We start from the raw sequence: 22332 nt of genomic DNA on the forward strand, positions 1-22332 counted from the left end.
ACTTTTCTGGAAAAAGAGAGAAAAGATGACATTTGAGTTCACGATGACTATTTCTGACAGTAAACCTGGTGTGAATGACATGCAATAACAATTGAGGTACGCTACAAGTACATGTACATGATACGCTACAAGTACATGATCGTCTCATCGGACGATGAGACAATAGCAGCGGCAACGTGAATAACGAGATGAGAATTTAGGCACATCTTCACCTTAGTTGGATGTTCACAGATAGTTAATAAACTTTCAACAATAAATCCTAAATTCATTTAATAAATGTTCATTTTTAACCTCAGTTAGGCCTATGTTAATACATTTCCATTTTAACCTCAATTATGATTCTCCGGCTTGTTAATGCCATCTAGTGTCCATTTGATTACATTAATCGCTGAATCCTCAATGTAACTAGTTTAGTAATTAGTAACTAGTAATTGTTTTTTTAAATTACGCAATCATTGTAAATAGATTACTCAATTTGGAAACGAATGTGATGAATAAAGAGAACAACATCATGACACTTGTTTTCAAAAAACCGCCAACACCGTCACCTGCAAGCCTTTAATCCAGGTGAAAACCACAGTGAGAGAACTCACTCTGAAAAAGAAACATGGTAGAACAATTGAAAGATAAACCGAGAACTTTCTCCCTCCGCCATTCCACCTTCCACGAGACTTATAATAAGAACTTCGGAACAAAATCACAATGCCTTTGCGATCCACATAAATACTTTTCTAGGCAACATGAGCACAACATGGTCAAAGAGGTCAGGGAACGTACCAAAATAACACTTCACATCCCTGGTTAAACAAGATCAAGAGAACAACTAAACATGATGCAACTATATCAAGAAGTGCCACTGGCGGGAGAGAAACAAAATACTTGTTACGAATAAATAAGATGCGCGATAAACACCGTGAATCTGTCGGAGCGCTAAGTGCTTTCCATGATTCCCCTGGAACAGGAGGGCGAAAACACAAAACAATAACATGCCCAACTTCCGCTAACTAACATCTGAAAAAGCTGTTACTTTCTTAGTGTGGATGAGGATCACACCAAACACCAACACTCGGCACTTACAAAAAAATGAAAACATTCCCAGCAGAATTTAATAAACATTATTGTAAACAGCTAAACTCCAGGGCATACCAGACCTAGTGTAATGAGTGTAGTTGTTTGGCATGCCGTGTTTGCTCATAAAGGAAATACACCCCCACCACTAATGTTGCATTGTACCTATTAGACACCAGCACGGGACAGCTGCCTCAGGCAGAGAGAGACACAGTCAGAGGGAGAGAGATGGAGAGACAGAGATAGAGAGACAAAGTCAGAAACAGAGATGGAGAGACAGAGAGAAGGAGAGATATAGTCAGAGGGAGAGAGATGGAGACAGAGACATATAGAATCAGAGGGAGAGAGATGGAGAGTCAGAGGGAGAGACAGAGATGGAGAATGCTCCACCTCCAGCTTAGTACCACACCTGCCTGTACAGGACTGAGGGAAGCCTGTGTTGCCTAGGTACTGGAAGGTAAACTGTTCCTACGTCTTCAAAAGGATATTCAAGGCACAGTGGAACTGACAGGAGGGTAAACCAGAGTTACCTAGACATCAAGAAATCCAGTGTTCATAGCCTTAACTCATTCTAATTTGGTCCAGAAAGGAGAAGGTTAGCTCCGTTTGCAGAAAGCAGGAACAGCTTCCTAAAGTAGTCAGGTGGTCTGGGGGGAATCTGCCACACTCTTCCTTTGCGGGATCTAAGGGGCTGTGGAGAAACGGGTGACAGTCTTGGAGGATCTGATGTCTTATTCCAGCGTGGATAAGAGCAAAACAGCTTCCATGTTCAGAAACCCAGAGACAAGCTACCTGTCCAACTGACCATTACATCGTTTCAGAGAAATGTACAATGCCATCGTCACAACTGAAATATGTTCTTTACAAAGAAAGCAATCACAAAAATGTAAGAAACGGTGATATCAAAACATGAAAAGAAGTACTTGAACATTCATCTAACACAGGGCTTCACTTCCCAGTCTGTCCCACCGGCCCAGCAGCTCCAGGGGAAACACTGAGGGCTTCGGAGTCCTGATTCAGATGAACGTAGAAAAGTGTTGATCTCAGGGAAGGGCAGACGAACAGCTGAGAACATCAGGTTGTCACCTGGAGACAACTTACCTTCTTCCTGCTTGCTTCTTTTTCATGACCTCAAACGTCTAACGGCCCAATCAAAACCCAGAACACCAGAGAGAAAACCCAGTCAAAATGGATCCAACGGACTTCTGTATGGTGTGTGTGTATGAGACAGTGGGTAGTGTGTGTGTGTGAGAGAGAGAGTGGGTAGGTGTGTGTGTGTGTGCTAGAGTGCCAGGGAGAGAGGGGTGTCCACGCTCCAACAAAGCAAAACCAAAACCTATCTAAACAGAGGTGTGTGTGTGTGTGGGGTCACTTCTTCAGGGGCTGGTAGACGGAAGCGTTGGGGTCCAGAGAGGAGGGGCTGTTGTCCATGAACTTGGAGGAATAGTGAGGACCCACAGAGTTCAGACTGCTGCTGTCGCCTGAGTAGGTGAGGCTGGGCATCACAGCCAATACTTCTGCTATCTTCTGCTTCAGGTCCACTATCTCCTGCTCCCTCTGGTGGGTCTGGCCTGAGGGGGGAGGAAAGAGGAGGAGAGAGAGTTAAGGTTAGGTGAAAATATGGATTCTGAAACACCTCACTTGGTGACTACAGATAGTGAGAGATATTCTAACAGGAAGGAGGACTCTGACGATGTTAGGTGCAACTGTGATGCTTAGAACAGCTCCACTGAGGATGAGTGAAGGAGGGAGGGAGTATAGAGGGCGTCTCTCCTGACCTTGAGCGATCTCCAGCTGTCTCCTGGCGTCCCCCAGGGCAGAGAACAGGTCCAGTTTGATCCTGGTCTCAGCGCTCAGGCTGTTCTCCAGGTGCTGCGTCTTCTCCTGCATGGCCGACAGCGCCGACATCAGCACCTCCGTGTCCTTCTCATTCTCCTTATACTTACGCAGCTCCTAGACCAGGGAGTAGGAGAGGTAGGATGAGGAGGACAGGGAGAGTAGAGGAGGAGGAGAGGGAGAAGGAGGAGAGGGGAATAGATGTTCAAGGGCATTAGGGGACTTTCAGGGGCAGACAACCAGGCCAACACTGAGTGGATGGATGGAGAGATGGATGAAGGGATGGATGAAGGATGAATGTAGGGATGTAGGGATGGATGTAGGATGGATGGATTAATGGCATGCTCACCTGGACTTTCCCCTCCAGATCCCTGATCAGCTCCTCCTTAAGCTTCATGTCCATGGAGAGCTTCTTCCACTCGTTCTCCAGCTCTCTGATGCGACCTCTCAGAGAGTCAGTACACTCACCCCTGGGAGGGGAGAGAGAGTCAGTATACTCACCCCTGGGAGGGAGAGAGAGAGTCAGTACACTCACACCCAGGAGGGGGAGAGAGAGTCAGTACACTCACTCCTGGGAGGGGGAAGAGGAATGGACAGAAATATAGATGTAGTCATTTAAGAGCCTGAATCAGGCCTTTGTGTACCTGGTCTCTGGTGTGTGTATGGTGTTTGTATAGTGTGTGTATGGTGTGTGTGTGTGTATGGTGTGTGTGTACCTGCTGGCAGCAGCCAGAGCCACAGCTCTAGCGGCGGAGGCCTCCTCCAGCTTCTTCCTCTTCCTGTCGTCGGCCAGCTGTCTATCGGCCAGGCAGCGGGCCTCCTGCTCCCCTTTCAGCCTCTTCTCCAGCTGGGACACACTCTGCCTATCCTTCTGCCTGGCCTGGACCGCACTGTGGAGCCTGGACACACACACAGTTAAAGATACACACATGCTCATTCCACAGGCTCTAGGTGGGACTGACCTACGACAGGGGTCTGAAGGATGCAGGTGTGTGTGGAACGAGAAGGTTTAGAAGACTGAGGGTGGGAGTCTGTGAGTGTGTGTGTGAGCGTGTGTGTGAGTGTGTGAGATTGTGTGTGCTCACTTGCTCTGCAGCAGCTCGTTGTCCTGTCTGAGCTGGCTGAGTTCAGACCGCAGGCCTCGGTCCTGCAGGGTGAGGGAGGTCAGCTGGCCTCTCAGGTCCGCTTCATTCTGCCTGCTGGCCTGCAGCTCTGCCTTCAGACGCCTCACATCCTGCTCCAGCCTGGGGGGATGGAGGAGGTGTACTGTATCCTGTCCTCACCCCCTCTGGGATATCCTGCAGCTGCCATCCTCCTGCCCTGACACAGCTATGTCTGCTACAGTGTTGACCTCCTGGGTCTACCTGGAGGACTGGTATGTGTGTGTGTGTGTGTGTGTGTGTAAGAATGTTTAACAGGTGTAGTCACGTTGTTCGTCAGAGTAACTTCCTCCCAATCTCTGAGGTTTGAACTCAGGACCTCTGACTAGCAAACGCAACCACCACCTTTACTAGCACCAATGATTTGGGTTGGCTGGCTGTCCTACCGTGTTAGAGCCTCTGGCTTGGCCAGCTGGTTGTTGGGGATGCAGTTCTCCACAGGGTCCTTAGTGGCTCCGCCCACAGGGTCTTTCTGGGCTCCGCCCCTCCCAGAACACTTTTGCTTCTTCTCATTCCTACTGGCCGACGGCACGCTCCCATTGGTAGAGCTGTGGTTATGCGGGGATGAGTTGGCCACACCCCCTCCGCTGGCGTTTTTGTAGTTCTTGGCCCCTCCTCCCCCCTCCTCTCTCGGGGGCGTGGACTCGGAGAGTGTGTGCTCTCCTGAGAGGTTGTTGTTCAGCCTCCTGCCCCCCCCGCTACTCTCCATGTACTCTGCCTCTGACAGTCTGGCCTCTGACAGTCTGGCCTCTGACAGTCTGGCCTCTGACAGTCTGGCCTCTGACAGTCTGGCCTCTGACAGTCTGGCCTCTGACAGTCTGGCCTCTGACAGTCTGGCCTCTGACAGTCTGGCCTCTGACAGTCTGGCCTCTGACAGTCTGGCCTCTGACAGTCTGGCCTCTGACAGTCTGGCCTCTGACAGTCTGGCCTCTGACAGTCTGGCCTCTGACAGTCTGGCCTCTGACAGTCTGGCCTCCGCGGGGGGAAGAATGCTGTTGTTGTTGACTCCGGTGAGCTGCTGTTTCTTGTCTCGCTCCTTCCCTCCCGCCTCCTGCTCCGGTAATGCAACACACACGCTCTTCCTGGTGGGCGGGGCTCCGTTCTGGGAGACCTGAGGCGGGTCGACCTCAGACACACCTCTCGCTAGGGCAGCTGGGAAACAGGAAGTGGAGGACAGGTTAGACATCAGGTGAGGAAGTAGGAGAGAGAGAGACAGGTTAGATGAGGTTGGTCAGGTGTGAGAGAGAAAGAGAGACGGTTAGATGAGGTTAGTCAGGTGGGAGAGAGAGAGACAGGTTAGTCAGGTGTGAGAGAGCGACAGGTTAGTCAGGTGTGAGAGAGAGAGAGACAGGTTAGATGAGGTTAGTCAGGTGTGAGAGAGAGAGACAGGTTAGATGAGGTTAGTCAGGTGTGAGAGAGAGAGACAGGTTAGATGAGGTTAGTCAGGTGTGAGAGAGAGAGACAGGTTAGATGAGGTTAGTCAGGTGTGAGTGTCTCACCCTCCTCTGCCTCCCTCTCCTGTCTCTGCAGCATGTGTTGCTCTGGCGGCAGGGCCTGCTGCAGTAACTGCATGTAGAACTCGTTCTCCTTCTGCACCTCCCTCTGCTTCCGCAGACGCATCTTGTAACTGACGTAGCTCTTGAACCCGAAGCCAAGGGTCACCACCGGGTAGCCAATACTGATGAGGGGGAGGGGTGGGGGTGGTGGAGGGGGTGGGGGTGGTGGAGGGGGTGGGGGTGGTGGAGGGGGTGGGGGTGGGGGTGGTGGAGGGGGTGGTTACTACGAAGATCTTGATGACTAGGGATGCAGCGATAAACCAATTTTACTATTAACGGCGATTTAAAACGTCTTGGTTTTGTAACCGTAAAGGCTCAGCTACACCAAGTGTTTCTGTTCTCACTCAAAAAAGGGACATTATGGTACATTCGTTTTCAATTTTGCAAGTTTGCAAAACAGTTCTGAGAATTCAGTTCCCCATTCAGCGCAAAATCATTACATTTTCTCCTGTTGCTAGCTTGAGCAATATGCGTGTGTTCGTTTATAGTGTACCTACTTTCATAAGGTATTGCATAAGGTACATTTCTTGTTGTTTGTTAGTTAATTTGCAAATACAAGCTGTAAAGTATATAATATATTGTTTTCAGAGGTTTTATTGCTCAATTGTTAATCAGATGTACATGTTTTACATCTGAGTGTCTACAGCCCTGAGCGACGCGCTGGCTTACCAGTGGGCAGCGAAGGGTCGACACAGGTCCACGTGGAAGTTCTTCAGGTCTTTGAAGCGGATGGCTGCTTCGATGTAGACGAACAGTATCCACAGAGACACAGTGGGGAGACACACCCCTCTCTCTGCAGACACCAGGGGGGCACAGGTCACACACCTGCTGCTCTACCTACATGCTGCCCTACCTACATGCTGCTCTACCTACATGCTGCTCTACCTACATGCTGCTCTACCTACATGCTGCTCTACCTACATGCTGCTCTACCTACATGCTTCTCTACCTACATGCTGCTCTACCTACATGCTGCTCTACCTACATGCACTACTGACACATCACTCTGGAGAAAAACGTCTGTTGATGGATAATAATTATAAAAAGTTCAATGTCGACCCCTCTGTTGGAGCAGGCACCATGAAAGATGTGACAAGAATGCCAACATCCTTCTGGGATGTTTGTAAATGTAAATGACTAAATGTAAATGTTTATTCTACAGTGGTTCGCAGCGGCCATCTTGACTTACCGGTGTGCCAGACATACTGCACCCACACGTAGGTGCTGGCAGCGAAAAACAGCCATTGGACGGGGATGAAGAGCAGGCAGATGATGTCTGACGTGAACGCCACACACACAAAGAAAACTGAGAACGCCTGGAGAAGGGAGAGAAGGGGGAGGAGGTGGGAGGAGGGGAAAGAGGTGGGAGGAGGTGGAAGGAGGTGGGAGGAGGGGGAGGAGGTGAGAGGAGGGGAAGGAGGTGGGAGGAGGGGAAGTGAGAGAGAGACAAAGAGAGGGAAAGATATATAATATAAAACTTGATCTCATAACTCTACCAGGTGTTGTGTACTCTAGTGTGAAGTTTTACTGACGCTCTGAGAGTCAACGGACACCCACCCAGGGTTTGAGGGAACCATAAACACACCACACACACACACATACCAGCCCCTGGTATCTGAAGGAGTCGTAGACACTGCGGATGAAGAGCCAAAATGGCCACAGGTACTCAAACCTGAACTCCAGAACAAAGTCTGCCAGAAGCACCAACACCCACACCACCAAGAACTTCAGGTACAGAAACGTGCTGGGGAAGGAGAGAGGGAGGGGGACAGAAAACATATATCTGGACTTAAGATGTGAGGGATTAAGATAAAAACATTTTTGCACAACAGCTGTGTTTACAGGTGAGACATCTCTGATCCAGACAGTGTTAGTTTGACCTCCACTCTGACCAGCTATGTATGGATGACAGAAGATGAGCTTTGTTCATTGGTTTGGTAGAAATTATTGTCGTTCACTTGTCCAGTAGCACTGACGGCTTCAATAACGACAGGTCATTTAAAACATGAGTTTACCGAATTCAGACATGTCTTGACTTGACCCTTGTGGCTTTCCCCCTTCACGAGCCTAGTCGAGTTAAAAAATGAGCACCAAATTCAAAGTAAGCCGGTTGGCTTTTCAACACATCAACATTACAATCATCCTTCTTCGGCTCTCGTAGAAGAAAAATTAAAATGTACACAGAAAGCATTTCACCACATTGAATTGTATGATACACTGGCTGTTTACAGTTGACCGTTTCAATTTGCACAGACATGTTTTGCCAAAGCTGTGAACATTTTGGGCACAAATCTGTCGAGATGTCAGCTGTGAAGAGAGGCCTCATGTGGAAACTCAACACCGACTAAACAAAACTGACAGAAATAGACAGCTACCTAGCTTGCTAGCTTGCAGCTGGGTAGCAACAAGGTTGCATATCTGTCAGACGCTAAAAAAAAAATCGAATACAGAGAGGCGCCATTGTTGCACGACAACTACGTTCTCGGAGCTCCGTTTATCTGTACCTGCTATATATACCCTCGCTGATTCGGTTCCGTTTTAACGGCCGTCGGAGTTTGCTGCAGTCCGCATTGCGCCGCTTCATTCTCCACCTCTTGATTCAGTCTTATTATCAGCCCGGTAAATATTGAGAGAGTCTCATACGATCGACCAGGTATGTACATGTCTTCAGATAGCCACCATTGTTGTTGATTTTTGCACATGAAACAAAGAAATAAATAAAAACACTGAGGAATGCCCCTCCCCTTTCACAAGACGCTGTCAAACGCCAATAACGCCATGACGTCACACGGACGTTTACAACGCTGAAAAAATGGCTGCCTAGTAGTCGACAAGAAATTTACCAGATTCTTTTTTTTAATGTTATGACTACAAATTGAAAGGTACGTTCTGCGAAGTTTATATAGCTAGCTAAGTACATTCGTGTATACATTGTAGTGTGTCTATAATACTGTCACCTCTGGCATTTTATATACGGAATAATTAACTTGAATCTTACTACAACTTAGTCCCATGCTTGTTTAGCCACGTTTGTTATAGCTAAAAACTTCACACATGATGTATTTCTAGTTTCTTAGCTATCTACTATATAGTTAACAATTCATCCTGTCGACCGTAAAGAACGTGCAGTGAACATTTGTCCTAAATTGATGGTGATGAAATATAAAGCACCGCTATTACATGTACATGCGTATGCTTTGTAGCAGTTATAGGAATTCTTGAAATGATATATAACTACCGAACTGGTGATGCCTCTTGTGTCCTTTGGTGCGTTTTAGAGTAGGCTTACATTAATTGACCCACTCAAACAAAATGAACAAATAACCTTATTAAGAACTATGTTTATGCTTGTATATACATTTTGTTTATAAAATATGTGTATTTGAGCATTGGATTTTACTTCATTATTGTATCACATATTAGTGATACCTAATACCTATTAGTCTCTGCTGCTGAAACACAGATTTCCCCATGTGAGTCTTACCTCTTGTCTTATTAATCCACAGATGTCGTCCTCCAAAGAACAAGCTAAAGAAAGCAAGAAGTTGCCAGGTGTTCTGAACCTGAACAATGAGGTGGTGAGGATGAGGAAGGAGGTGAAGAGGCTCAGGGCGCTTGTCATCAGGAAGATGACCCGGCAGATCGCAGCCTTGAAGAAGAAGAAGGGAACCGTGGAGGACCTGGAGAGGAACAGAAGAAGAGTCGAAAGGCTGCTGGAAGAAATCCACCAGATGAAAGACCTCAAACCAGACCAGGTGAATGCTGCTTCCTACTGTAGACAGTCAGTCAGAGAGGGTTTGTCGGATAATTACGCTTGCTTCTGTATAAAACTGCATGAGTATGATCAGCTTTAGCTGTTGGTGACCTGTCGGAGAAATTTAGAATGTAAGGTTATATTCTGAAAATACTGGTGCTAGCATTCCTTTGTCAGTAGAGAGCCCTCTCCCCACATGACCTATAGATGACACTAGGCTTACGTAAACAAACTGACCTAGGTTGACCATTATCATACTAGAGGTGCAATAAACCTTATCTGTGTTGAGTGAATCATATGGTCAAGCCTAGGGTCGGAGAACTCTGTAAGTTTCCACGCGCACTCTGTCTCTGGGATCGATCATATTGACAGCTGATATGCAGGGGAGGAGACTTCTCACCAATAAATGGTCTTACCTGAAGACTTGTGAACCAGACAAACTTTGTAGCACAATGGCGTGTGATGTTTTTGTCTCCTTGTGGGCCGGGCGTAGGCAATAAAGCTTTCTTAAACTTGTTCACCGACTGACTGTGCAATGCTTGATAGATTAATATTTCTGACAGACCCCTGCGTGGCTCTCGGTTGATGATGATGATGTTGTGTGTTTACCAGGTCACCAAAGCTGCCCTGCAGAAGAACCTGAGCTTTGAAAAGGTTTGCAAAAACCCCACGTCCACGCTGTGTGAGCGAGCCACAGCACGCATCGCATCTCACCCGCAGTTCAGCAAGAAGATAGACGCCATCAAAGCTGCTGTTAAGGCCTTCAAAGAGGAGAGGGTGAAGGCAGCAGGAAAGCAGACAGGGAGGAATGAAAAGCAGCCTGACATGTCAAAAAGCCAGTCGAAGGACTGTGATGCAGAAAAACTAAAAGGCGTGGAGAACCAGGTGGTGGAGGTGAAGGAGGTTGTGGTACAGGAGGAGGAGGAGAAACATGACAAGGAGCAGGTAGAATGCAAGGAGAATAAGGAGGAGATGGAGGATGAGAAGGTGGTGGAGGGAGAGGAGGAGAAGGTGATGGAGGTAGAGGAGGAGGAGGATGAGAAGGTTGTGGAGGTAGAGGAGGAGGAGGGTGAGAAGGTGATGGAGGTAGAGGAGGAGGAGGATGAGAAGGTGGTGGAGGTAGAGGAGGATGAGAAGGTGGTGGAGGGAGAGGAGGAGAAGGGGAAGCATGCAGCTGGAGAAGATGGAATTAAAGAGAGTGAGAATGCAGCTGGAGAAGAAGCTTCTGAAACAGCAGAGAAAACAAGCCCTGCTAAAACTGGCACTCAGGTCAAGGTGTTGACAGAGACTATGGCTTGCAAACTCATGACAGTGCAGAACCCAGACACACATAGTCTCCCACAACAAAACAAGGTCAAACAGACAACCGGCTCACAGAAGAGACCCAGCCTCAAACCAGACAAGACCGAGACAGAGGCTCAGAACACGGGGGAGGAGGAGGACAACAGGAGCCAAGAGGAGAGTGACTTGGAGTTGTCTGCCGGTGAGGAGGAGAAAGAGTACTTTGACGACAGCACAGAGGAGCGTTTCCGTAAGCAGTCCTCCCAGTCAGAGGAAAGTGAAGACGACGACTTCTTCCTAGGAAAGGTCCAGAAGTTCAAGAAGAAGAGGAGCAGCTCTGCCCTCCAGGGAGTTAGTGTGAGCAAGACTGAGCCAGGAACACACTCCACCTGTCCCCCTCACGCCTCAGACCACAACCAGGCAGAGCTTGACGAACTTGAATCCAGGCTTAACTCCAGAGCCACCAAGATGAAGTCAGTCTTCTGTTCCTCCCTGTCCTCTGGGTCCAGAAGGGGAGGAGGGAGGGGAGGATCAGGGGGGAGGGGAGGGAGTCGGGGAAGGGGCAGAGGAGTAGGCTTTCAGAATCAAACCCAGGAAGGAGGAGCCTCAAGATTTCAGAAGCAGGGTAGAGGAGCAGAGAGGACACCCGCCCTCCCCAAGTTCAGCCGTAACCACGGAGACACAGGTCATCAGTCACACGACAGCAGCTCTGTCGGGAGGGGGAGGGGCCGGGGGCGAGGAGGTGTCTCTAGGCAACAGGGCGGCAGGGGTTCTTCCCATCATGTACCTGAGCAGGCACTGCATCCGTCATGGGAGGCGAGCAGGAAGAGGAAGTTGCAGGGCAGCCAGATCCAGGTCTTCCAGGGGAAGAAAATCACATTTGATGACTGAAGCTTTGTTCTCATCAGCCCTGGTGCCGGGCGGCCCTGGTGCCTCTGGTGCCGGGCGGCCCTGGTGCCTCTGGTGCCGGGCGGCCCTGGTGCCTCTGGTGCCGGGCGGCCCTGGTGCCGGGCCGCCTTACAGAGCATCATGTTTAGTTTCAGACTCGTGCCCTCAGCTCATTGTGTTCGAGAGGCTCGTCTGATGAAGGGTTCTCGCTAGTGCTGCTTGTACTGTTGCCCTCTGTGTTCTTATTTTGAAAGATCTGAGCTTAACCTTATTACATTAAGCAGAAACTTGTTCTGTGTTTGTACATCTAAATGATCATGTTTACCATTTATAGAGACATTGTTAATAATTTGTGGTTGAGTACCATGGGGACAATTATTTAAAGCTTCAAATGTTGAGTTTTATAGATTTAGTTCTGTTTATCGTAACTAAGGAAACACAATTGCCACAGTATTGCTTATGAAGTATAAGAAGTAAGGTTTAAAAAAATAAAACGTTTCACATTTCGGATTTTCTAAAATAATTCCTCTGTGTAAACTCACCAAACGGAACAGACTGGAATATGATCAATTGTTGTGTGTAATAAACAGTTAATAAAATATAATTCCTTTTCAATCCCCCAGTGTTATTAGAAAGAGCCATACTGAGCGATCACCATATTTTGATAAATGATTTAATTAGCTACACCTTGCGTATGAAATAAGTCGTCTTCAAGTTGGTGGAAATTATCATATAGGTTAGTTAGCCAACCTTGCATTGATCTAGATAAAGTAGTCAAAACAATTATTTCATTCAACAATGCTAATGTTCTGCTCATAATGAACAGTCTGACGTCTAAACAATAGAAACACGCTGCCCTTTAAGTCGGCGTCCTTGTCTATTGGCCGATTGTGCTACGTCATCACGCACAGACCTAATGTTGCTGGAATGCTGACCAATCGTATAGAATATGCAAATAATGTTTGAAAATTCCCCGGGAAATCCGAGTTTCGCGGCAGGGCCCTTCGCGCGAAAACTGTATCCCCTCATTCATTGTCAGCTTCCTGGAACCATTTTTTGATCCGCTGAAGACGAACTCGCGACCGGATTAAATCCGTTGCATCTGCTAGTTCTAGGGAGTTTACATTTAATATTTACTATGGATCGGCCATGTAAGACAGTGGTATAACAGTTACTTCGATTATTTGTTGTTGAATCATCGCTGATTTTGTGGAAATAAGCGCCAAAGTTACAGAGGGACAAAAGGGCATTCGAGCCTTAAGATGAGAAAGGGGGTAGCCTCGATCCCAGAGAGAGTCCTTATTTCAGGGGTCGGGGGCTCCTCTATCGACAAAAACACGGTTTTAATATCAGATCGCTATCCTACTGCTACATACATACAGATAATAACACCTCCGTCCTGCGTAAATCAGACCACTAATGTTGGTCTCCCCGGCGCGACCGGGAGTCTGCTGTACGCAACCCCCAATCCATCATCACCAAACGGGACAGGACAGAACGTCACGCTCGGACGGCCACCGGTAATCGTACTGTCTCTTGTTGACCTTTTCTAACTTTCTAAGAATGTGAAATGTTTCTAATATTGAATTTGTGTTAAACAAGAGGCGCTTTTTCATCTGGCTAGCTTCGAACATTGAAGCAGTTTCCTATCCTTGCTAGCTAAGCTCCCCCTCGTAATAGAGTCTCGAGACTGCTTCTGCCTTGTAAATATCCGGCTCTATAAAGCTACTATGAATTTCCTGACTGTGTAGTCAAATAACTTGAAAAGCCACATCGATTGTTGCACAGTTAATACACTTTATAGCTTGCATGACAACTTGTCCCTCCACGCTAGCTAGCCTTCTTGCTAGTAGTTGCCTAACGTGTGATCCAGGTATTTGGCTAGCTTGCTAGTTAGCCTTGTGTATCTAGCTAGCGAGAGAATATACGAGCTAGTTATTGAAAGGCCAGCTGTACCATGCTGCTGGTGTAGGAAGCGAAGCGGACTGTAAAACCACCCATTTTGCCACTCAAAAAAACTTTGTAAAGTTTCGATTCTCGTAATTAATTTCGACATGGTGTTCGAGCGTTCAAGAAAAATCCTGTTGATTATAAATGTACATATGAGCAACGACGCCTTAAATGGATAGTGTTTTTATACATGATTTATAATTTAAAAAGTCATAACCTAGCTAGCTGAAGAGAAACTAGGCCTTAACTACCTTTGTAGGGGGATGGGGTTCAGCTCCCACCAAAGCGCACTGGAGACTCGCTCTGTTTCCATCCCCCCAGTTACAGCAAGCTAATCCCGGCTAACGTTAGCGAGACTCAGTGGCTCTGTAAGAAAACACGAGGGGGTTGAGGGTGAATGTACACGTGCAGTACAGTGTGGTATCATATTATCTGTACCAACAGTAAACTGTGATCAAACCACCATGTGAATTAACAAAGGTTTGGTAAACTGTTAAATAGATTTTTCAAGCTAGCTAGCCGCTGAGCCAGCTAGCTGCGTGAAGAGGGGGTTGGGTGTGCTCTGAGGGGGCTGCATTCAGTTTGCACGAGCTCCAGCTGCTGTCCCTGATCTCAAATGTGATGCAGAGTTGTCGTTAAGGAGGTCTGTGGGTAGAGCGTGTACCATGAGGGCTAGAGCCCCCCCACAGTGGCCTGCATGTCCCCCCTCTCCCTCTCTGTGTGTGTAAAGTCGTGCTGTGTCCCCAGGCCAAGCGCAGGCTGCAGCTGGAAGAGGGAGCGAGGCCGGCCATGGAGGACAGCGTCCGGTCAGGCCGGGCCAGGAGGAACTCCCCCTCTGTACGGGCAGGCCGGGCCAGGAGGAACTCCCCCCCTGCTCCCAAAAGTAAGACTGGGTCCTCCAGAGACACCATTTCTTATCTTTTTGGTGAAATTAATATTTACATTTGCCAGGGCCAGTCTCAGCAAATGAACCGTCCTAAACTAGTCACTGACCACATTTAACTGCTTTCCATGAGCCCCATTACAAAACAATTTAAATTCTCATTAATGCAGAGCCTTCCCTTAACGTGTACACTAATACCAACCCTAATACATCAGTACATGGGGTTGTGACGGAGTTAACCCCATGTAACCCCCCCCCAGCTCCCAAGTCCCCCCCAGAGAAGACGCGCTACGACACGTCCCTGGGCCTGCTCACACAGAAGTTTGTACAGCTGCTGGCGCGCTCGCAGGACGGCGTGGTGGACCTGAACCAGGCCTCGCAGGCCTTGCAGGTGCAGAAGAGAAGGCTGTATGACATCACCAACGTCCTGGAGGGCGTGCACCTCATCAAGAAGAAGTCCAAGAACAACATCCAGTGGATGTAGGTGTGACCAACAGCCAGACAGGCTCACTAGACGAGCAGCGTAAAGCGTGTGCTTGTGCTGATCTGCCTGCGTGTCCCCGTGTGCGTGTCCCCGTGTGCGTGTCCCCGTGTGCGTGTCCCCGTGTGCGTGTCCCCGTGTGTCTGTGTGTGTGTGCAGGGGCTGCAGCCTGAGTGAGGAAGGTGTGGTGGTAAGGAGCAGCCATGCTCTGGACAGGGAGCTGCAGGAGCTGAGCGTGGAGGAGAGAAGGCTGGATGAGCTCATCCACACGGCCACATGCAGCGTCTCCCTGACGACCGAGGACCGGCTCAACAAGTCATATCCTTCCCCACGCCAACCCTGCTACAGCTGCTGAGGGCTTGTGGTGTGTGTGAGGAGGTGATGGAGGTGTGTGTGTGTGAGGAGGTCATGGAGGTGTGTGATGGAAGTGTGTGTGAGGAGGTGATGGTCCTTGACCCTGCTCCACGCTGGCCTACCTGACGTACGAGGACGTGAGGAGGATCCCCAGTCTGAAGGAGCAGACTGTGATCGTTATCAAGGCCCCGGCAGATACCAGGCTGGAAGTGCCCCATCCAGAGGAGGTGCCCATACACACACACGCCCTCATACACACATGCCCTCATACACACACGCCCTCATACACACACACGCCCTCATACACACACACGCCCTCATACACACACACGCCCTCATACACACACACGCCCTCATACACACACACGCCCTCATACACACACACGCCCTCATACACACACGCCCTCATACACACACGCCCTCATACACACACACACCCTCATACACACACACCTCTTAAGCAATTCTATTTGTCTCATGCACAGAGCCTCCAAGTTCACCTCAGCAGTACTCAGGGGCCTATAGAGGTGTTTCTCTGTTCGGATGACCATGCCCCTTCCACCCCCTCAAAGGAAGCTGCCTTCTCCAGGAGCTCTTGCTCTCCTGTCAACGGACTCCCCTCCTCCTTCCTCAAGGTGTCCCAAGGTGTGTTCCTGCTCCAGACCTCCTTCACTGCTAACCTGCTGTGTAGCAGCTCAGTACCACACTAGCGCGCTAACCCTGGATGTTCTGTCTGTCACTGGGTGATCCAGATTTTACACCCACTAGTTGGACTGCACCTCTTTTTCTCACTTTCCACCCCCCCCCTCACTTCCTCCTCTCTCTCTGGTTCTCTTAGGAGCTGGCCAGCCCAGCAGCTGTAGTAACCCCCGCTCCAGACTCCCAGAATGCCCAGCGGTGACGGTGAGCTCTGTGTCCCCCCTCACCTCCCTCCTCCCCCGTCCCGAGGACCCCTTTGTGACCCTGTCTCCCCCGCTGGCCCTCTCTCTGGATGGGGGAGACTACCTGCTGAGCCTGGGGGAGGATGAGGGTGTGAGCGACTTGTTCTCCCCCTTCCCCCTGCCTCTGGATGCCCTGCTCTGAGCCCCACCCTGCCTCGCGTCACAGGGGCTGACATGTTGGGAGGCGTTACTAATCAGACTCTGCCTCACGTTGGGGTTACCTTTCTGGGTTGGTTCACCCCTTCCTGGAGGAAACCACCCCCCCTTCCTGGAGGAAACCACCCCCCCTTCCTGGAGGAAACCACCCCCCCTTCCTGGAGGAAACCACCCCCCCTTCCTGGAGGAAACCACCCCCCCATCCTGGAGGAAACCACCCCCCCATCCTGGAGGAAACCACCCCCCCTTCCTGGAGGAAACCACCCCCCCTTCCTGGAGGAAACCACCCCCCCTTCCTGGAGGAAACCACCCCCCCATCCTGGAGGAAACCACCCCCCCTTCCTGGAGGAAACCACCCCCCCTTCCTGGAGGAAACCACCCCCCCTTCCTGGAGGAAACCACCCCCCCTTCCTGGAGGAAACCTCCCCCCCTTCCTGGAGGAAACCACCCCCCCTTCCTGGAGGAAACCTCCCCCCCTTCCTGGAGGAAACCTCCCCCCCTTCCTGGAGGAAACCACCCCCCCTTCCTGGAGGAAACCACCCCCCCTTCCTGGAGGAAACCACCCCCCCTTCCTGGAGGAAACCACCCCCCCTTCCTGGAGGAAACCACCCCCCCTTCCTGGAGGAAACCACCCCCCCTTCCTGGAGGAAACCACCCCCCCTTCCTGGAGGAAACCACCCCCCCTTCCTGGTATTTTGCCTTGTGAGAGAACAGCCGTCTTCGTGTGGCTGCCCCTCCCCCCAGGGCAGGCAGGGTCAACCAGGCTCTTGCTTGGCCTCCTGTGCTTTCAGAGTCCTGGGCCTGTCCTGGGCCTGTCCTGGGCCTGTCCTGGGCCTGTCCTGGGCCTGTCCTGGGCCTGTCCTGGGCCTGTCCTGGGCCTGTCCTGGGCCTGTCCTGGGCCTGTCCTGGGCCTGTCCTGGGCCTGTCCTGGGCCTGTCCTGGGCCTGTCCTGGGCCTGTCCTGGGCCGGTCCTGGGCCGGTCCTGGGCCGGTCCTGGGCCTGTCCTGGGCCTGTCCTGGGGTGTGGTGGCCCAGGACTGTGCAGTGTGTCTGGGCAGGAGAGCTGCAGGAGCCTATGCGCAAGGGCCTGTTTTCCCCGCCTGGTAGAGACACCAGACTGTTACCACAACCAGACTGTTACCACAACCAGACTGTTACCACAACCAGACTGTTACCACAACCAGACTGGTCTCAGTGTTTTACAGGGTATGGGATGTGTGTGTGTGTTACTGCCATCCATAGTCTGCTGCAATACCCAGGGACAAGCAATTGTGCCTCCTTTCTACATATCACATACACCACACACGCGTGCACACACACTCCACACCACACACACAACGCTGATAAGGAGTGTACCCAGTCCCATGATTCATTTAGGCTGGTAGTGATGTTTGAACCAGTGTGAGGTTCTGCTGTTCTCAGGGCCCTGGTAGATTTGACTTGAAATGACATGTTGAATAATAGAAGTGCATGTTATAAAGAGAAGTTCCTTTGTTTTGATTTGAACCGTCCTCCCTTTGAATTTTTATCAGGCTTTACCCGACAATTGGATGGTTTGTTTACTTGAATCATTAATTTCCCTCTTGGGCATCAAGGCTCAGTCTGGATGTTGCAGTCTGACGTTTTCATGAACACGCACGGCTTGTGTTGCATCTCAGAACTTTGTTTAGCTTTGCTGTCCGAAGTGTTGTAACACGTAAACATGGAAGATTACGTCAACACCATTGAGAAGTCGCAAGGCTTCAATCTCAGTTAATCTTATTAAATGTAGGATTCATTAAGTTTTTACACCTAAGGTTCATGGACTACATAGGGGCTCTGTTACTGTGTTGGCTTGATGTGATGCCTTGATGTGTCCTGAAGGTACATGGAAATTATGTCCAAGAACACAAGTACCGTGTCACCCACCTGTGACAGCTTCCTGCCGGCAAGCAGGCTCCTCCCCCAGGATGCACTCTGTCCGCAAGCGACCACGATGACCAATGTTAATGTTTTTCAGTCATAAAGAATCGTGTAATATTGTCAATAACTTGAGTCGTGTTTTTCTGCAGCTGTGCGGCGGCTTTGCTCGTTGCTAGGGATCGTTGCTAGGGCTGTGTTCTGGTTGTCATCGTTAGGGATGACTTGAAAAGCATGTGTCCTTTTTGATATCACCTTCACACTGCAGAGCCTTGAAGTTATGGAAGGGCACCAAGTCAGCAGGAAACTGGCTGCAACAACACACGGTTGTAATATTGTGTTCCAGATCGGTTTGTACGAATAGAGGTTCTCTCGTAAGCAGACAGCTGTTTAGGAACCACCTTGTTTTACAGATTATTTTGCATTAAATATCAGTCCATTTTCACTTAGCATTTCTGGAATGCTAGCAGATACAAGTGGAGCTGTGTCCATGTCTGGTGAGGCTGTCAGCTGAGAGCAGCTTCTGGGTGTGGAGCAGGTCAGAGGATGGGGTCTGTTTGTACCCTGAGTTCAAATGTGTACAAATTAAAGTGTGTGTGTGTGCGCGTGGTAAATAAAGTTATCCAGCTTTGTATTTTCAGAATGTTGTTTTCTTCTAATTGGGTCTCCCCTCTACACTAAGTGTGACAGCTGGTGTCTGTAGGGGTCGAGGGTCACACAGGACTCCAGGTCAGGGGTCAACAAGGCTGGGGGATAAGTGCTTGGGGGGGGGGGGGAGGTAGAGGGTGAAGGGCAAGATTAGCAGGTGGGGGAGGACTTCCTCAGGGTCTGGTTCACCAGGCGATTGAGAGGAAGAGGAGGGTGGGGTTCCTGTGGTCTTCATCTCCACGGACCCAGAGCTGCAACAGCACTGGCTGTATACTACTGACCAGCAGGGGGCGTCACAGCGCAGCCCATCAGCAGGCCTGCCACTTGAGAGAGTGGGTCTGTTGGTGATCTGTTTCCTAGCCTCAACTGAATGATGTCATATTTCATTGACAACTTAGCCAGATAACTAATATATGCAGGTCATTCCAAATATTCCACTGATCATGCATGCATGGTTCAGACTGAATGTGCTATTGACCCCCCATTGTTCACCTGCTGCCAGGCTGCCTAGCTGCCCTGCTCTCTGCTGGAGAGGAACACTGTCCTGCATGAGGTCTCCAGCCTGCACGTGTCTGCAGGTGAGAAACAACATCCTTAACACAATGATGTCATCCACATGAACAGAGTGCAGTACTCTCTCCTGGCCATAGGTGGCATTGTTGAACCTCATGAGTTTTCAGCTGTGTTTAACCCAGTTCCCTACTTACATTTACATTTAGTCATTTAGCAGACGCTCTTATCCAGAGCGACTTACAGTAAGTACAGGGACATTCCCCCGAGGCAAGTAGGGTGAAGTGCCTTGCCCAAGGACACAACGTCAGTTGGCTTGACCGGGAATCAAACTGGCAACCTTCGGATTACCAGCCCGATTCCCTCACCGCTCAGCCACCTACTTCCTGTTGAACGCAGGTCATCAGGTGTCACTGGGCAGCTGATGGGCTGTTTTTAGTCATTTTCTTAATCCTTCCTGCTGGACACACGCACAGCTGAGTTCCTGCTGGAGAACATGCATTAGCATGAATAAAACATTAAATCAGTGTTGCGGTAGCTTGTTTGTTTTGAGTGTGTGGTTGGGGGTGGGTCAGGGGTGACATTGACAAATCAATTGATCAATCCATCAATCATGCTTAATTTCAGAATAGCCTCCTGTACAAATTCATGCCATTCCAACAGTTTACAGGCAAACCAGGCGTAACCATGGGAACAACCACAGTCCCAAACTTGACAGAACTGAACCAGTCTGACGCCCTGCAGCGACGGAGAGGAGATCTGTTAGACAGGTGATCTCTGTTACAGGTGATCTGTTAGACAGGTGATCTCTGTTAGACAGGTGATCTCTGTTACAGGTGATCTGTTAGACAGGTGATCTCTGTTAGACAGGTGATCTCTGTTAGACAGGTGATCTGGTAGACAGGTGATCTGTTAGACAGGTGATCTCTGTTAGACAGGTGATCTCTGTTAGACAGGTGATCTCTGTTAGACAGGTGATCTTTGTTAGACAGGTGATCTCTGGTAGACAGGTGATCTCTGTTACAGGTGATCTGTTAGAAAGGTGATCTCTGTTACAGGTGGTCTGTTAGACAGGTGATCTCGGGTAGACAGGTGATCTGTTCGACAGGTGATCTCTGTTACAGGTGATCTCTTAGACAGGTGATCTGGTAGACAGGGGATCTCTGGTAGACAGGTGATCTGGTAGACAGGTGATCTGTAGTAGATAGTTTTGGGTATGTGCTGGTAGAGCAGGGTTGGATAGGTCTGTGCTCAAAAGCTGAATGTTTTTGCACCATGCTCCAGGCATCGAGGGAGCTGGAATGAGGGAGAGAGAGTACTACTTGCTTCTTATTGGCTGCCGGGAGATTGGCGTGTTTTTAGCATGGCTGGCCCCCAACCAATCAGACGTTCCGGAACATTTTGGGTGTTGTGAATGAAGTAACAGGAAGAGATGATCTGTGTGTATACAGATGAACACAGCTTCACTTTACACACACACACACACTCACCATCAGTACAGGCTACAATCTATACATTAGATCTCAGTATTGATCAAGCATTAGTGATTCTCTCTGTTCCTCTCCCTGATATATTCCCTGTCTATTAAAAATGTGTTGTTGCTACAATATGTGAAACGGGTGACAAGGTGAACAGGTTAACATAGCTGTTAGAAGTGTCTACATGTGTTTGTATCTGATGCTGCATGTCTGCAGAGAGCCGGTCCCAGAAACCACTGAGCCTCAGAGCTGCTGTAGGGATGTTGACTGATGAGGCTGTAGCCTCGCTCTGATGAGGCTGTAGCTGATGCCGGGCACCCCTGGCTGGGCTGCATGTGGTCCTGTGACTGTTTGGAATGTCAGAAGCCCCAGTGAACCAGTGTTACGTTTCACCACATTTCCATGTAATCCAGGCTTCCTCACGAGCAGGCCTCATCCCAGCGACCTGCCTGCCTGCTGGCTGGAAACAGATCCAGCCTCATCCCAGCGACCTGCCTGCCTGCTGGCTGGAAACAGATCCAGCCTCATCCCAGCGACCTGCCTGCCTGCTGGCTGGAAACAGATCCAGCCTCATCCCAGCGACCTGCCTGCCTGCTGGCTGGAAACAGATCCAGCCTCATCCCAGCGACCTGCCTGCCTGCTGGCTGGAAACAGATCCAGCCTCATCCCAGCGACCTGCCTGCCTGCTGGCTGGAAACAGATCCAGCCTCATCCCAGCGACCTGCCTGCCTGCTGGCTGGAAACAGATCCAGCCTCATCCCAGCGACCTGCCTGCCTGCTGGCTGGAAACAGATCCAGCCTCATCCCAGCGACCTGCCTGCCTGCTGGCTGGAAACAGATCCAGCCTCATCCCAGCGACCTGCCTGCCTGCTGGCTGGAAACAGATCCAGCCTCATCCCAGCGACCTGCCTGCCTGCTGGCTGGAAACAGATCCAGCCTCATCCCAGCGACCTGCCTGCCTGCTGGCTGGAAACAGATCCAGCCTCATCCCAGCGACCTGCCTGCCTGCTGGCTGGAAACAGATCCAGCCTCATCCCAGCGACCTGCCTGCCTGCTGGCTGGAAACAGATCCAGCCTCATCCCAGCGACCTGCCTGCCTGCTGGCTGGAAACAGATCCAGCCTCATCCCAGCGACCTGCCTGCCTGCTGGCTGGAAACAGATCCAGCCTCATCCCAGCGACCTGCCTGCCTGCTGGCTGGAAACAGATCCAGCCTCATCCCAGCGACCTGCCTGCCTGCTGGCTGGAAACAGATCCAGCCTCATCCCAGCGACCTGCCTGCCTGCTGGCTGGAAACAGATCCAGCCTCATCCCAGCGACCTGCCTGCCTGCTGGCTGGAAACAGATCCAGCCTCATCCCAGCGACCTGCCTGCCTGCTGGCTGGAAACAGATCCAGCCTCATCCCAGCGACCTGCCTGCCTGCTGGCTGGAAACAGATCCAGCCTCATCCCAGCGACCTGCCTGCCTGCTGGCTGGAAACAGATCCAGCC

The 22332-nt window shown here is 50.2% G+C and overlaps 3 protein-coding genes across 6 annotated transcripts; 2 read left to right on the forward strand and 1 right to left on the reverse strand.

Annotated features, from left to right (window-relative positions):
* Positions 1–528: 528 nt before the first annotated feature.
* On the reverse strand, positions 529–8374 carry maco1a (macoilin 1a). 2 transcript variants are annotated; one of them, XM_062446201.1, is made up of 13 exons: positions 8125–8374; positions 7223–7364; positions 6810–6936; positions 6290–6413; positions 5564–5742; positions 4451–5216; positions 3990–4148; positions 3621–3803; positions 3254–3374; positions 2847–3021; positions 2527–2639; positions 2170–2207; positions 529–2079 (listed from the first exon to the last, which is right to left on the reverse strand). In XM_062446201.1, the coding sequence occupies exons 1-13, from the start codon at positions 8202–8204 to the stop codon at positions 2004–2006; spliced, it is 2283 nt and encodes a 760-aa protein (XP_062302185.1). In that variant the 5' UTR covers positions 8205–8374; the 3' UTR covers positions 529–2003. The 2 variants fall into 2 exon arrangements, with proteins under 2 accessions (XP_062302185.1, XP_062302186.1); XM_062446202.1 differs by having other exon boundaries at positions 529–2639.
* srfbp1 (serum response factor binding protein 1) lies at positions 8334–12154 on the forward strand. Of its 3 annotated transcripts, XM_062446204.1 has the most exons (5): positions 8338–8502; positions 9127–9375; positions 9987–10361; positions 10452–10514; positions 10578–12154. In XM_062446204.1, the coding sequence occupies exons 2-5, from the start codon at positions 9127–9129 to the stop codon at positions 11544–11546; spliced, it is 1656 nt and encodes a 551-aa protein (XP_062302188.1). In that variant the 5' UTR covers positions 8338–8502; the 3' UTR covers positions 11547–12154. The 3 variants fall into 3 exon arrangements, with proteins under 3 accessions (XP_062302187.1, XP_062302188.1, XP_062302189.1); XM_062446203.1 differs by having other exon boundaries at positions 8334–8502; positions 10452–12154; XM_062446205.1 differs by lacking the exon at positions 10452–10514 and having other exon boundaries at positions 8344–8502; positions 9987–10385; positions 10572–12154.
* A 314-nt stretch (positions 12155–12468) lies between these two features.
* e2f3 (E2F transcription factor 3) lies at positions 12469–16497 on the forward strand. The gene is made up of 7 exons (XM_062446026.1): positions 12469–13063; positions 14241–14376; positions 14592–14856; positions 15017–15174; positions 15323–15438; positions 15697–15856; positions 16050–16497. The coding sequence occupies exons 1-7, from the start codon at positions 12806–12808 to the stop codon at positions 16292–16294; spliced, it is 1338 nt and encodes a 445-aa protein (XP_062302010.1). The 5' UTR covers positions 12469–12805; the 3' UTR covers positions 16295–16497.
* The last annotated feature ends 5835 nt before the right edge of the window (positions 16498–22332 follow it).

This window comes from Osmerus eperlanus, chromosome 20 (genome assembly GCF_963692335.1).
Source record: "Osmerus eperlanus chromosome 20, fOsmEpe2.1, whole genome shotgun sequence".
NCBI classification, from domain to species: Eukaryota; Metazoa; Chordata; class Actinopteri; order Osmeriformes; family Osmeridae; genus Osmerus; species Osmerus eperlanus.